The sequence below is a fragment of the Leptodactylus fuscus genome, chromosome 1, assembly GCF_031893055.1.
Source record: "Leptodactylus fuscus isolate aLepFus1 chromosome 1, aLepFus1.hap2, whole genome shotgun sequence".
NCBI classification, from domain to species: Eukaryota; Metazoa; Chordata; class Amphibia; order Anura; family Leptodactylidae; genus Leptodactylus; species Leptodactylus fuscus.
Window position 1 is genome coordinate 281877037 of NC_134265.1, and position 13771 is coordinate 281890807.

General features: G+C 39.6%; 1 protein-coding gene across 2 annotated transcripts in view; it reads left to right on the plus strand.

Annotated features, from left to right (window-relative positions):
• Positions 1–13771, plus strand: part of ARHGAP10 (Rho GTPase activating protein 10) — a 168459-nt gene that overhangs the window by 71846 nt on the left and 82842 nt on the right. For both annotated transcript variants that reach the window (XM_075288192.1, XM_075288199.1), the window contains exons 13-15: positions 1904–1969; positions 9223–9297; positions 13413–13500. In XM_075288192.1, the coding sequence (XP_075144293.1) occupies positions 1904–1969; positions 9223–9297; positions 13413–13500 (229 nt within the window). The remainder of the gene's footprint in view (positions 1–1903; positions 1970–9222; positions 9298–13412; positions 13501–13771) is intronic.

Consider the following 13771-nt stretch of genomic DNA (forward strand, 5'->3'; position numbering starts at 1 on the left):
AGCCTAAAGGGGTAGTCTCATGAATATAATCATATCAAGATTTGTAGATAATTAAAAATTAAACATTTTTGCAACTATTAGTACCGTATATACTAGAGTATAAGCCGAGGCCCCTAATTTTACCACAAAAAAACTGGGAAAACTTATTCACTCGAGTATAAGCTGATGGGGGAGAAAATGGAGCAGCTGCTGGAACATTTCAAAAACTAAAATGGCCGGAGTTTTTGGGTGCAGTAGTTGCTGGGCGCTGGGGAAGGGGAGGGGGTGTTTTGGTTGTCTGTCTGCCCCTTCCCTGAGCTTGAGGACTGTTTTTTTTTCCCCCCCACTTGGAGTTCAGCCTGGCTGAATATAGGGTATCTGCAGTGCTCCTATTAACCCCTTCCTGACGGTACAGGAGCACTGCAGATACCCTATATTCAGTAGTCCGGACACTTTCAGACACAGGGATACCTAATGTGTTTGTGTTTCACAGCAATTTTCTACTTTTATATGTATTCTAGGGAAAGGAGGGACGTAGAACTTTTATTTTATGTTTTTAAAGCTTCCTTTTTTTCACAATTTTATGGGAGATTCTATACATTACTGTTGTGGCTGGTCATAGACCCCCCCCCCCCCCCCAAAAAAAAAAAAAAAAAAAAAAAAATTCGGTTTTATAAAGATTTTCTCTAACTATCTTAGTGGGCTGTTGTCTTGATTGGTTGTCAATGAATACGACCACAAATACAGAAACTTTCTATGGTCTGGGACTTGTCAGGAGCCCAGCCATGATTTTCTTATTGTAGCTGGGTTATCAGGCAGGGACACTACATGTATCAGAAGATATCCCGGCCACAATAAGGAAATCATGAAGGATTTTCTGACCTTAGAAAGTTCCTGCATTCATGGTCGTATCCATTGGCAACCGATCAAGGCAAAAGACTGTGACCACAAGATATTTAAAGAAAATTTTTAAAACTCTTCAAAATGTTTAATTATTTATACTTGCAAAAATGTTTAAATTTAAATTCTCTACAAATTTAAAAATGGTTATGTTCATGGGAATACCCCTTTAACTCCCGTAAAACCCATTTTTCACTTTAAACCTCAGCATCACAACTTAATGTGGCATTAATACATGATGTCTGATTTGTAAAGTGCTGCGGAATATATTATTGCTGTATAAATAAAATTATTATTATGTATATACCCTGTGAATGCTGTATGCATCACACTTTTTCACTTTAGTGTATTTTTATTGTAGAGACCATGGTCTTGACTTGTGCCTAAATGCACAGAATATATACCTGGTCTTACACATAAGAGAAAACTCAGCAGGCCTGACTAATAAGTATGAGTATACACCCAGGACAGATGTGGGGTTTGAGGGAAGATATATTAGGCTTGCTGGATTTCAGCATGCCGTGTCTTTTTTTTTTTTCCTCCAGTATTGATGAGGCTAGTTTACACGGGGCAAGAGGGGGCGGATTTTGGCGCGGAATCCGCCTCAAAATCTGCCCCCTCACAATAGAGATCTATGTAGAGTGCTAGCATTCTTTTTTCCGCTAGAGGTTTGTTCCCGCTAGTGGAAAAAAGAAGCGAGCTGCCCTTTCTTCAGGCGGATTCTGCGGCTGATTCAGCCACGGCGTCCGCCTCGCAACAGCACCCTCCAGACTAGACCCATTCATTTGGGCCTAATGCAGAGCGGAAAGCCGCGACAGGATGTGCGCACGCAGAACCCCCGTGTGAACTAACCCATAAATTCCCCCTACTGTACTCTAGGTAATAAGACCCTTAACCATAATTGGTAAAATAATTTGCAGGAGAAGTAATGTCCTCATGAGATGCGTAGTAGGATAAGACATCAAAAACCTAGTCGCAGTAAATACAATTTTAAAAGCTACTTTATTTTTTCCTTTCTGTTTAGGTGCTCAGCTAGACCAACATGGATTTGCTGTTATGAAAAATTGTATCAATGCCATTGAATCAAGGGGTAATGTATTTTTATCAAAGAAACTACCTTTTTTTTACGTGACCTTTGGCAGATAATTATTTCATCCAATGCCGATTTAGAATTTTCAAAGCATTTTTATCAACAAAGCGTCAGGAATCCTTTTAAACGTTTGTTCTGTTTTCCACATTGATGTTCTCATATCTGACTGACAAGTGCTAGACTAGAAGACTGGTCATGGCATTCAACTGTGCAGAACAATAGTTGGTACGGATTAATAGAGAAGTTCATGGTAGCTTTGCAATTATCCTCAAGCTGTAGTTTATCTAGTACACTATAAAGAAAGTCTATAAAAAGTATTTTCATAACAACTTTCCTACCACCCAGGGCTGCAGTAAGGTGTATGTTCGCATTCATTCGAAATAGACAATGCTGCAGTGCCCAAGAATGCGGTGAGTGGGTAGTGCAGAACCCTGTTGGAAGATGCACATTTGAAACTATTGTTCTGCGGGGTCAAATCTAAAATTTATGGCTTATCTTAACACTAGGCTATCAATTTTCAATAGTTGTATAAATCTTTTAACAGCTTTCCAAATTGCCATTGATTGTATTCGTGCGGGCAGTTAACTCTGCAATAACTCACCTGTACATCCTTTTAGAGTTAGCTACACAAAATCGTGTAGAAGCAGAAAGCTGGCTGTTAATAATAAACTACCCCATCTTGTCTTTGGGTGTTACTCTCAAACCTGCCTTGCCAATGAATGCAATATGTACCATGATGCAGCTTCCTCCCAACTTTGTGGTGATATGATCCAACTGGGGTCCGAGGGAGTAGCTGGGTCCCAGAGGACCCAGATCAGCTCTTCATCATATACTACCGAAAAGAATACAGGGTCTTCTATTATTTTTTCCTCCTAAAGATGGCCTAGGGCTTATTTTCAGTGGAGGTCTTATTTTTTCCACTCACCAGACCCCCCTTACACCCAAAACAATTAGAGTCTGCAAGTACCAATGGTGGATAGGCTCTCATACACAGATCTGAGTCACGCCTGTCAAAGGCATGTCTCTGTCAGGTCCCTTACCAATGCAGCAGTGTTCCACTGCAGCCAAGTATAGCATTTGGCTCCCCCTGGTGACAGAAGCAGCCATAATGGAGTGATACCAGCAGGACTACCTGATCTGTGTGTGAGAGCCCAGCACCAGCGGTAGTCAACTCGTATCGTTGTGGAGTACTATCTGACTAATGCCATCTTGTACAGATTCTTTTGGGGGTTCAGTTATTTTGGGTGTGTCTTCTTTCTTTTGGGTATGTGACTCTTTTGAGGGTGTCCACTTTCCTTGATGAGGTGTCTACTGTATCGGTTCTGCTATATTCTACTTGCTTTTTTTTACATGTATAGCTGCTTGGACACTTTTTTTTTTTAATGAAATGTAACTAGGGCTTATTTTTTGGGGTAAGGTTTATTTTTGGAGTAGGGCTTATATTTCAAGCATACTCCAAAAATACTTAAAAATCAAGCTAGGGCTTATTTTGAGGGTAGGTCTTCTTTTCGGAGAAACAGTAGGAGGCTGCCTTCTCCTATGTGTCACCTAGAACAACATAATGGAGATAAAATATTTTTTTTTTAGTTTTTATTTCATTATGTACTACTTTGCTCTGTAAAAAAATATATAAATTCTACATTTAAAAAAATCAAAAATATCAGTTTTTATCTGTGCGAAAGTATGGGCGCAAGTATTGGTAGTGGTGGGTTTCTACATAACAGTCAAGGTAAGAGTCAGAACTTCAGAGTTAAATTTGTTCAGCGGCAAAGCAATCTGAGTTTCTGACATCATCAGAAATAAGACTGGGTTTGGATTTGACTTGTATGCACTGTATACTTTATCATCAGAAGTAAGACTGGATGTGAATGTCAGACTCCTGTATACTACAGTGAGTGTTGTATGTGAGCGGAATCATGAAGTAGAGCTCATTTACAGCCAACGCTGCAAACAATAGCAGATAAGCACTATCCAAAGAATGGAGAATTTTCTATAAATTCACTTACATAACATACACATGAGCTTGCAGAAAATCACCGTTGTGTTTTGTAAGCATCCCCTCCCATCTTTGCGGAATGTACTATTAACTGATATTACTAATATCACCGACTGCCTGAAAACGGTTTAGTATTACGCAGTGGCGAGCCAGCTGTGAGAGTAAGCAGTTTTTGTATTAGAGGTGAATAGAAGTAATGTTATTAGTTTATTGCAGGAGGAGAAATAAAATAGTCCCAGTTTGGAGATCATCTAATTTGCCTTAGAAACGCTACACGACTTGTTTTCGTAACATGACATGTCACAGGAACAAAGCTTATAATTATTTATGCAACTGTGTTATTGTTGATTGCTGCTTCTAAAAACATTAACCGGAATAGCGTAGAAAGCTATTCGGGCACCCCTCCCCCACCACTAGCTTGCACAAATTGCAGAGTCTAGTCTAGTGCATAAAGCATTATGCATCTCTCTTGTGTGTCTTGAAAGGAAATGCTGTTTCAAGCCTCTTATTTTGCAGTATTTCTACTCCCTCAGGGTATATCATTAATTTACATTTGTCACAGATGGATATATTGTATAACAAATGTTTTTATCCAGTATTCACAGGCTTACAATAGCAGCAAAAGAAAATACCCTTGGAGAATTTCAGGACAGAACTGTGATATAATCTGTGAAATAGTCTGAAAATATAAGTAGCTCGATGCCAAGCACAAACATTACAAGAAAGTGTAATCTCTGTCTTATGACATAATGAACAAGTAATTCCCAGCTGCCAGCCTTTCTTATTCATCTGCCACCAATGCCCTGATCGGATACAGGGTTAGAAGAAAGGAAAAGCTGATAGATATGGTCTTATACCGTGGCCTTTAAAATGTAATGTATTACTACTTACTGATGTATGTTGTCCTAGAGTCCTTTATCTGGTCTGCTGAGTTTATATATTCACCATGACCAGTGGAGAGCTTTATTCCCAAATTTGACAGCTATCTCTCTCGAATTCCCCCCTCTCCTGCTGCTAGATATCTCTGACAATGACTTCTCTTCTAGAGAACTTACCTGACCCTACTTTCCCCTGAATACAACCAAGAGAGAGTAAGGAGGCCTCCTACACATTGGATGGTTCCGCCACAATCTGCATGTTTGATCAACATTCATATAAACTTGCCTCAATGTATCCTCAAGGCTGACTACTTCTTCATTTCATTTCCTTTTTCTTATTTTCGTGTACATTGTATTCCAGTGTATTTTGTAAGCATCTCTCCCAACTTTGAGGAATAGTTTTAAATTATATTGCTAAAATTGTCAGATGCCTGAAAACAGGTTAGTGTTATGCAGTGGCGAGCCAGCTGTGACAGTAAGCAGTTTTTGTATTAGTGTTGAATAGAAGTAATGTTATTAATTTATTGCAGAAGGAGAAAAAAGCCACATATGGTTCCGCCAGAATCAGCATGCTTGCCCAAACTTCATATTAAGTACATAGCTACCCTATACAATGCAGAAAACCTGTTAGAAGCTGAAGCTGTAATACCCCTTTAAAGAGGACCTTTCACCACTTTTGGGCACAGGCAGTTCTATATACTGCCAGAAAGCTGACAGTGCGCTGAATTCAGCGCACTGTCGGCTTTCCCGATCTGTGCCCGGTGTGAAGAGCTTACGGCCCGGTACCGTAGCTCTTCTATGGTCAGAAGGGCGTTTCTGACCATTAGCCAGGAACGTCCTTCTGCCTCGCGGCGCCTATCGCGCTGTGCTGTGGAGCAGGGAGGAACGCCCCCTCCCTCTGCTCACACAGCTTGTCCGTAGACGAGCATTATCAGGAGAGGGAGGGGGCGTTCCTCCCCGCTCCACAGCACAGCGCGATAGGCGCCGCGAGGCAGAAGGACGTTCCTGGCTAATGGTCAGAAACGCCCTTCTGACTGTAAAGCGCTACGGTACCGGGACCGATAGCGCTTTACACCGGGCACGGATCGGGAAAGCCGACAGTGCGCTGAATTCAGCGCACTGTCAGCTTTCTGGCAGTATATAACACTGCCTGTGCCCAGATATGGCGAAAGGTCCTCTTTAAATTGTATGAAAGATTGCAGAGGCTCCTTCTCCAGGTTCATGTAGCTAAGCAACTGAGAACACAGCGCAACACTTCAAAGATGTTACCCAAAGACTATTAGTTCATGAAGTGATATATGGTAGGATAAGGCGGGGTAATAAAGGTGTAGGATCCAAAAAAAAGAACCTGTGTTTGTCACTAGACTAAATTGATTGAGTCCACAGCAGTCCAGACTTCTTGCTTAAAACACCAATTCAAATGAAGGTAATGGTGGCCGACTGTCAATGGGACTAATACTGGGTGTCCTGGCTTCATACTAAGCAGCTGGGAATAGTCTGGAAAGAGACAGTGCTCTATTAGGCTCCATTCACACAGAGTAACGCCAGGCGTCATTTGTGTGTAATTTGTGTGTCTTTTACGGCCGTCATAAAACGTTTACATAGAGTTCTATAGGAAAAGACATCTGTAATTTACCACCGTCATTTACAGCCCTCATTGTAATGACGGCCGTAAATGACAGTCTTTTCCTATAGAATTCTATGTAAACGTTTTATGACGGCCGTAAAAGACACACAAATTACACACAAATGACGCCTGGCGTTACTCTGTGTGAATAGAGCCTTATAAAGGTGCCACGTATGCTTGGATGGTGGACAAGAAAACTGTAATTGCTGTTTATGATTTTCAGCAGGTCAAACTATCCTCTGTACTGGTGATCTTTCTGGGCCATCTGAAACCAGTCACGTAACCTTATACCAACACCTCCTAAAAGCTACGTCAGAGCGGCCTAGATGGCAGGCAGTTCACCATAATATGTATAATACGGAAAAGGAAAGATATATAAAGTTATCACTCTCATCCACAAGGCTCTCCATAATGCCGCACCTCCATACATTTCCTCCCTCATCTCTGTCTACCGCCCAACCCGTGCTCTCCGTTCACTCAATGACCTAACACATCCTCTATTATCAGAACCTCCCACGCTTGTATACAAGACTTCTCCTGAGCTGCACCACTTCTCTGGAATGCTCTACCCTTGACAATCAGATTAACTCCCAATTTCTACAGTTTCAAACGCAAACTAAAGACACATCTTTTCAGACAAGCCTATCACAATGTCTAACGTAAACCCTTAACCCTCCTCTGTCCCCGCTCCCACATTTCCCCACATGATATGATGTAATCTCATGTTAACTTTATAGGTCCAAGCTCCATCCACATGTTAAAGGACACGACTGTCGACGGCTCATAAAGTCTTATGTTTGTGTAATGACAGTCACCTCTATTACAAAATTGTCTGACCTCTGTATAAGCAATGCCGCCCTTGCTACCTCTTGTGTCACCCCCTCTACCTCATAGACTGCAAGCTCTTGTGAGCAGGGCCCTCAGTCCCATTGTGTGAAATGACTTTCTTTGTAATGTATCTTTCTGTCTGTATTTGAACCCTACAAATTGTACAGTGCTGCGGAGTATGTTGGCGATAATAATAATAATAAATGTTATTTATATAAGATATACTCAGCCGCTCGTAGTCTTGATGAAAATCTCCATATGCTAGCTCCACTTATCCTCCTAGGTTTGGCTCGGATATATGCCACCTGGTCCGGAGCAGATAAATAAGGAATCCACAAATAAAATTGAATCCAGCCAGGCCGTAGTGGAAAATACACACTTCTTCTTTATTGTTTAAAAATCTTCAAAAAAGTAGTGACATGTACAATGTACTAGTTACTGCTTTTTTGAAGCTTTTTAAACAATAAAGAAGAAGTGTGTATTTTCCACTACGGCCTGGCTGGATTCAATTTTATTTGTGGATTCCCCAGTTCACCATAATGACCATCTTAATTCTCTTAGTTAACTGATATTTACCCTCTCAAAGTCTGTCAACTGGGCAAAATGTCTTTGAGTACGTTGCAGAGATATGTCTAGCAGTCGGTGATCTCTCATTTAGAAGTATACTACCCAAAAGTAGCATTTGTGAGAACTTTAACAGGGCTATGAGGCAAGCACTTTTATACCCTATTGTGTCAAGACCCGGACCACACCAGGTTTTACAGCAATCCGACATTTCCATCTGAATATGTTTATTTATTTTAGTCAATGAGCGTAGACGTGTTCATGCCTGTGTAATTTTTTTTTCTCCCCATATGTAAAAGTACCCTAATATTCTTCTGGGTAGTTTAATACAAAGATATTATAGCTTAAAGGTTGAAGATGTCACTTCTTAGAGTTAGGTGTACTAGGTCTGATAAGAACAAGATTAGTTGCACAAAGGTTATAGGAAAGCTATCAAATGCAAAATGCAGTGCAATCTATCAGCAAATACTATAGCAAGAGGAACTGAGCAGATTGATAGTTTAGTGGGAAGGTTTTAGTACATTTTATTGATTTAAATCCCTCCAGTAGGTGTAGTTGGTGGAGAGAGTCAATGACTGACCTATGTATGTTTACAAAAATAGTTGTAGTTCACTGACTAGGACCTCCCACTTGAGGCCTGGTTCACATCTGCATTTGGTATTCCATTCAGGGAGTCTGCTTGTGGACCCCCAAATGGACTACCGAATTTATTAAAAAGTATTAAAAAGCGGTAAGTAATGAAAGCACATGGACTCCATAGACTATAATGGGGTCTGTGTATTTTCCGTGTGGTGTCTGCACAAATCATGTGGAGAGGAAAGTAGTTCTTGAAGTACTTTTCTCTCCTCATTATTCGTGCGGAAACGATGTGGAAAACACACAGACCCCATTATAGTTAATGGAGTCTGTGTACTTTTATTGCTTACCACTTTTTAATGCGTTCGGTATTACGTTCCCTAAGCGGACTTCCCAAACGGAATACTGAACGCAGATGTGAACCAGGCCTGAAATAACTGAAAAATAACTTTATTCCGTATCACTATTTCTATGAATCTGCTCAGTTTCTCCTCCCAATATGACAGGTTCCCTTTAGGCTAAGGCTCCACGTTGTGGAAACGTAGGGTTTTTTTTATTGTAGTTTTTTGAGACAAAGCCAGAAGTGGATTGAGCAGAAGGGAGAAGTGTAAGAACTTCCTATATATTTACCATTCCCTTTTGTAGCCATTCTTGGCTTTGGCTCAAAAAATCGCAACAAATTCTGCAACAAAAAAAGCTGCGTTTCTGCAACGTGCGGCTATAGCCTTAATCTAATCTTGGTGTTTTCTTCTTCGTATAAACTGGTTTTCTTTCTTTCTTGCAGGTATTAATGACCAAGGATTGTACAGGGTTGTGGGGGTGAGTTCAAAGGTCCAGAGACTACTGAGTTTATTAATGGGTATGCCACCATTTTAATCTTACTATTCTTTAGTAGTTTATTCTATACTCACAGTGAAATTGTCAAATTCCTATTGTAATCTATATTACACATGTCTCATATTGGTTGCTCATGACTATATTGTAGGAGATACAAAGCTAAGATTTGCAGCTGTGGTAGAGGGTAGTGTAGCAGCCAACATTTAGATATTAGGTTTCTTTCATTTATAGAAATATTATCATTATCATTTTTTCGAAGGTGACAACAGAAAGTACAGCGAATAATGAATGCCACTTCCAATTCACAGGGTTTGTGATAGACTGGATAGCCTGAGGTTTGATACCAAGTGCAGACCTTGTACCACCGTACAGTGCTGTGCTTGTAAGAGGCCGCAGGGAATACGATTACTGTGGCCTCTTCTAACAGCTGATCGGCAGGGGCTCAGGAATGTTCCATCCCTGCTGATTTTCAATTGATGATCTAACTTAAGGTTAGTTCATCACTTGTTATGCCTGGAAAAGAACCCTAACTGTACTGATTGTTTGGGAATGATGGCGCTTGGGAAAATATTCCAACTAGAATGAATGCAGTGGTGCCTGTTAAAGGTTGCAAAGAACTAGAGTTGGCCAGGCTGTCTGATCTCCTGCCATTACAGCGCTGCCCCTTCAGTGCTCCTCACTGGCTGTTATTTGCTGCGTTGCAGGACTGAGATTATATTGATACATGGCCACTCCCTCAAATCACTGATATACATTCAGGTTTTAAGATGCAGTTTTTAAGTCCTTACCAGGAATGCAGTGATATGAAGCAGCATCTTTTCTCTATACTTTCAGTCCCTTCATGACTCATACCTGGATTTGGCTTCAAAAACTGCTTCTAAAACCCTGAACATGTAACTATTGGGCTGCTGCAGTCACCTTCAATGTGACGTTAGGCTTGCAGTGCAGTAAAGGGACATCGATGTGAAGCACCAGTGTGGCAGTGCTGGAACGTGAAAGGATCTGATGGGTAAGTATTGTTTTTTTTTGTATTATTTTATACAATTTCCCACCCTTGCCCTGTTTCTGTTTTTTTTTTTTTTTCCCTCTTGATCCCAAACAATTCCTTTCTCTCTAAAGGATCTTGGAACAGAGATAAAGTAACAGCTAAAGAACAATTTGAGTTCTGCTTCCCCTCTGTCTACCTGGTTTTGGTATGTCCTAAGCTATATTTTGTCAGCGCAGGTCTGACTTTGAGGGATTCATTGGTATTCTGAGAAGCTTGTTACAAGCAGGCTGTGCTCCAGGTCCATGCGTGCTCCATCTGTGCTGATAACACTGTGTTCTTTGGCACGGGAGACTGGAGGAAACCAGAGAGTGAATTCATTTCATTACCCTGGACATTATGAGAATGACAAATTGTTTGTATATCACACGCTGCAATCAATTCTATGCTGCATCTAAGAGTCCTCCTGTAATTGTTAGAAACACTCACTTGACTCGTAATGATTAAACATCAACATTAGACCTGGTATATTATTTATAGCCATCAACATGACTTTGACTAATATTTCCGCTTTCTGCCCTCTATTTCTATGCTTCAACTGGAGAAAAAAGTTATATAGCATCTCTAAATTATTGATAGATTCACTTAGGTTTATTCTGATATGTACAGTCCTAGGCAGCTTAGCTGCATTGTTAGATTTATATATGTGTAGCCATGTGTTACTTGTCATTTTACATTTTGTCAAAATATCACCAGTTTATTATGTGTATTTTGGATGTATTATGTGTAGGTTATAATAAGATATACTAAAACCCCTATTCACACGTTGGAATTTTAATTATTGTGTGTGTTGTGACTTACTCGAAACTTTTTGTCAAAAGTATGAACATAACAGTGATTTACTATAAAAAGTTCTCTCTGCGTAATTTGTGAATTCACTAAAGCTGGATTTACACCTTGTTTTTTTTCCACCTAGGCTAGGTTCACATGGTGCTTTTTTAATTGCAGTAATGCTTAGCATAGTAAGAATGTGCTGCTCTGTAACATGTCACTCATTACTGCAGTTAAAATAAACAGCCACTTATTGATGTTAGGAAAGCAAAGCGTGAACCCAGCCTTAATAACTGCATGCAGTTTTTAATCAGTGCTTACAAGTGAAATGCACAGTAACACGTTATTCTTTACTGCAAGTGTAAATTGCATGTTCTTAAGGCTGATGCCCCACGTTGCAGAAAAGCAGCTTTTTATTGCTGTTGCAAATTTTGCTGTGGTTTTTTGAGCGAGAGCCAAGAGTGGTTTCAACAGGCAAGGCAAGGAAATTCTAAAGGAAGCTCTTATACTTTACCTTCTGTTACATCCACTCCTGGATGGCAGCACATCATCTTGTGTAAATAGGGAATGTACATGTACTGGGGACAGAAGCAATCTGTAATGTGGGCAAACAAATGTATTATGTACTATTGCCTACAGTGAATATTAGGAGCCTACATGGGATATATCTGACTTGGGGCACAATTTTTACAACTGACGAATTGTATATAATTGTTTATCTTTAAAATAGCAAATTGATTGATTTAATAGTACTTAGTGTGTACATGAGAAATTACATTATTTCTGGTCATTGTATGACTTTTCCATCAAAGAACGCACTTGAATGCAAACAAAAAGTTGAGGAAGTAACAGCATCAAGAAACCAATCAAAAAAACGAAACCAACCTATTATAATAAATATATTAAAATAAAGTCACTCCAGAAAAGTAAAATAAATATAAATTTATTGACATAAATTACAAAATAGATATCAAAAACAAGAGACTACAGCAGGATAAGATGGAAATGCCGGAATAGACACAAAAACACAGGACAAAGTGTCCTAGGGCTGTATTACAAATAAATTTACAACCAGTGCATAAAATGCATGAAATGCAATAAAAGATCATACAATTGTATGACTTTTCCTATGAACAACATCCTATTTGGTTTTGTAGATGTTAAAGGGGTTGTCCCATGAAAAGCATCCTATCTATACTGCTAGTTTGCTTTATCAAAACTGCTTTGTTTGGCCGATATCTTTAATTTATTTACTTCATTGTTGACACTGCGTTTCTGTGGCCACTGGGCTTACCTGCTCAGTTCCCAAGCTAAGTAGCTGCCTGCTCTCAGAGGGGGAGGGAGGGGCTGACAAGCAACAGAGCTCCTCAGATAGGGGAGGGGGGAGGTGAGAGCTTCGGGATTACTGTGCTGTCTATCTTCAGCTTTTCCACTTATCAGCCAGTTTAATTGAATTTGGCTGATAAGGGCTGAGATAAGGAGTCCTTTACCTCTGTATGTAATGCAAGCGGACTCAAATCCAGCTCTGCTACATCAGCTTCATACTGTGGTAATGCATTTACAACCAATCCCTCATTACTAACTGCAAACATAGCAGAGCAAGTGAAATCCTGCCCACCAATGTGCTGAGAAATCCAGGAAGTGAAGAGAGCACAGAGCCTGGATGCTGAACAAGAGTTATGGGAATACCCCTTTAACAGTTTTTGCAAATTACTAAAAATTAAAGGAGTATACCTACAAACATAACCATACTTAAATCTGTAGGCAACTAATAGTTAAACATTTATGGAAATAACTAAAAATTTTGCAGGGTTTTAAAGACTTGCTCTAATTATTTTGACTGTTCACAGTCTATTGTCATAATCGGTTGTCAATGTATACAACCATGAATGTAGGATCACTCTATGGTCTGGCACTTGTCAGAAACCCAGCCATGATATCCTTTATGGTGGCCTGGTTAGCAGGCAGGGAAACGACATGTAGGAGGAGAGGGGAAGAGCTCGAAATGTACAGAAAGAAACATTTTTTTTCTTATAAAATATATTATAAAGTTTCTTACATTTATTTGCACTGTTGATGTATTCAAAGTTTGTCAAAATATTAGTGACTGTTTAAATTTTGTTACAAAAATATAAAATTTCAATTAACCTATTAAAATCTCTCTACTTGAAAATTATTATAAAAGTTACATACTGTAAATGAATTTAAACAGAAAATAAAGCCGTTGTTGGACGTGTCTTGGACACTGTTTTGTATTCTTTACATTTACTCATTAGTAGTCTTATATGTAAATGATGAATGTGTTTGTTCTCTCCCTGGAGATGTGAAGACTGGCTGTGATGTTGATTTGAGCTCCTCAGGAGAATGGGAAGTCAAGACCATCACCAGTGCTTTAAAACAGTATTTAAGGTCAGTGCACTATTGCCTTTTTTGTGCATATACCATGCTGGAATAAATATTGGTACTACCATAAAATAGGCCTTGGAGATGTTGCTGTGCCTCTTTGGACACCTTGTTTATGAATGGCCTCTATTGATTTTTGACCTCTGTTGTATTTCTCAATTTGTATGATAGTTGGTAACAGGAACCAAGGATTACCACTGATCCTCTGAACTAGGTGAAGGAAAGTTATAATATTCACTTACTGTAGTACAGTGGATATCTGAAAGTCAAGAGCAGC